Genomic DNA, 2,033 nt, shown 5'->3' with positions numbered 1-2,033 from the left:
TCTACTCTACTCTACTGAGTCAATGGGACTTACCTAAGAGTTGACTTCCCCATTCAACAGTTGACCCAATGGGTCTACTCTACTCTACTGAATCAACGGGACTTACCTAAGAGTTCACTTGCCCATTCAAAAGTTGACCCATTGGGTCTACTCTACTGAATCAATGGGACTTACCTAAGAGTTCACTTGCCCATTCAACAGTTGACCCAATGGGTCTACTCTACTCTACTGAGTCAATGGGACTTACCTAAGAGTTGACTTTCCAATTCAACAGTTGAACCAATGGATCTACTCTACTCTACTGAATTAACGGGACTTACCTAAGAGTTGACTTCCCCATTCAATAGTTGACCCAATGGGTCTACTCTACTCTACTGAATCAACGGGACTTACCTAAGAGTTCACTTGCCCATTCAAAAGTTGACCCATTGGGTCTACTCTACTGAATCAATGGGACTTACCTAAGAGTTCACTTGCCCATTCAACAGTTGACCCAATGGGTCTACTCCACTCTACTCTGCTCTACTGAATCAATGGAACTTATCAATACATTGACTCTACCATTGATCCACTGGGTCTACTCTTCTCTACTGAATCAATGGGAATTGCCTATACATTGACTCTACCATTGATCCAATGGGTCTACTCTCTTCTATTGAATCAATGGGTCTTACCCATACATTGACTCTACCATTGATCCAACGGCTCTACTCTACTCTACTGACTTACTTATACATTGACTCCAATATTCAACAGTTGAGACAATGGGTCTACCAACACAGACCCACCGAGAGAACTGAGTCCCCACAAAAATGAAGCCAACCTGATTATTAAGGGGTTTTATTTTTGGGTGGGATTACAAAGTCTTCTCATATTTACCTGAAACACCACGGCGGTCAGGCGTCCCATCCAAGGTTTTGCTGACAGTGACCATTTCCACCGAACGGAAGGCTTTGCAGAGAAAGATGGGGAAGGAGCACTCGATATCCAAGATGGTGGAAGCCCACTGTGAGTGGAGGAAGAGGAAATAGTGGTGACCGGTCAGTCCCTGGGACTTGGAGGACATGGGGTTGTGACCAGTCATTCCCTGGGACTCAGAGAACATGGGGGTGTGACTGGTCAGTCCCTGGGACTCAGAAGACATGGAGGGTGACCAGTCAGTCCCTGGGACTTGGAGGACATGGGGGCGTGAGGTGGGGACCGGTAAGTCCCTGGGACTCTGAGGACACGGGGGTGTGCGAGGGTGAACGGTCAGTCCCTGGCACTCAGAGGAAATGGGGGTGTGAGGTGGTGACCGGTCAGTCCCTGGAACTTGGATGACATGGAAGGACACCCATTCTTACCTGGAGCTTCCAAATCTGCTTGCTCTCCTTGGAGACCTGTCCCACCATCGCCCCCATGAGAGCGATCAACATGTTGAGCAGCAAGACGAAGGTGAGGATGATGTAGGTAACCAGGAGGATGATGAAGACCCCTGGGTACTTGGTGTTCTCGCTCTTCTCAAGGTCCCCTAGGCTTATGGTCAGCTTGAAGAGGTCAAGGAGGAAGGTGCTGAAGGTGTGACTATCCTGGCAAGAAGGGTAACTGGAGTCGGTGCAGTTGGTGGGGTCTTCGCCACAGGACTCGGAACTGGGACATGGGTTCAGCAAGGAGACTAAGGCTGCGAGCGAAGAGGAGAGGGATAGAGGGAAACATGAAGAGGTGAGGGACCGAAGAAGAAATGGAGACTTGGATAGAGCCAGAGGAGGCTTCTCTAATTAGAAATGGTTGCCCTCAATGGGTAACCCAAACGAACTTTCAACCAACCCAACTCAAAGGGAATTCGAATCCAATCCAAACCAAGACCGTCAATGAGAAATCCAACCCAACCGTCTGCCAACACTCTGAGGGAACTCCTCCTGCTCCCAGAATTCTCCACAGGAAATGGGGCATGTAAAACCTGTGCTACTTTGAAAGAACGCCTCCTGCTCCCAGAATTCTCCACAGGAAGAGGGGCAAGTAAGACCTGTGCTCCTTTGAAAGAACTCCTCCTG

General features: G+C 48.8%; 1 protein-coding gene across 1 annotated transcript; it reads right to left on the bottom strand.

The window, feature by feature from the left end:
• Window positions 1-879: 879 nt before the first annotated feature.
• Window positions 880-1,660, bottom strand: LOC121918528 (transient receptor potential cation channel subfamily V member 4-like; the record flags this gene model as incomplete). Its single annotated transcript, XM_042444563.1, has 2 exons — window positions 880-1,006; window positions 1,344-1,660. Coding segments are annotated over 2 exons (444 nt in total), but the record flags the coding sequence as incomplete, so codon positions are not given.
• Window positions 1,661-2,033: the final 373 nt, after the last annotated feature.

This window comes from Sceloporus undulatus, unplaced genomic scaffold (genome assembly GCF_019175285.1).
Source record: "Sceloporus undulatus isolate JIND9_A2432 ecotype Alabama unplaced genomic scaffold, SceUnd_v1.1 scaffold_15222, whole genome shotgun sequence".
In the NCBI taxonomy this organism is placed as follows: Eukaryota; Metazoa; Chordata; class Lepidosauria; order Squamata; family Phrynosomatidae; genus Sceloporus; species Sceloporus undulatus.
This window is presented reverse-complemented; position numbering and strand designations above follow the sequence as displayed.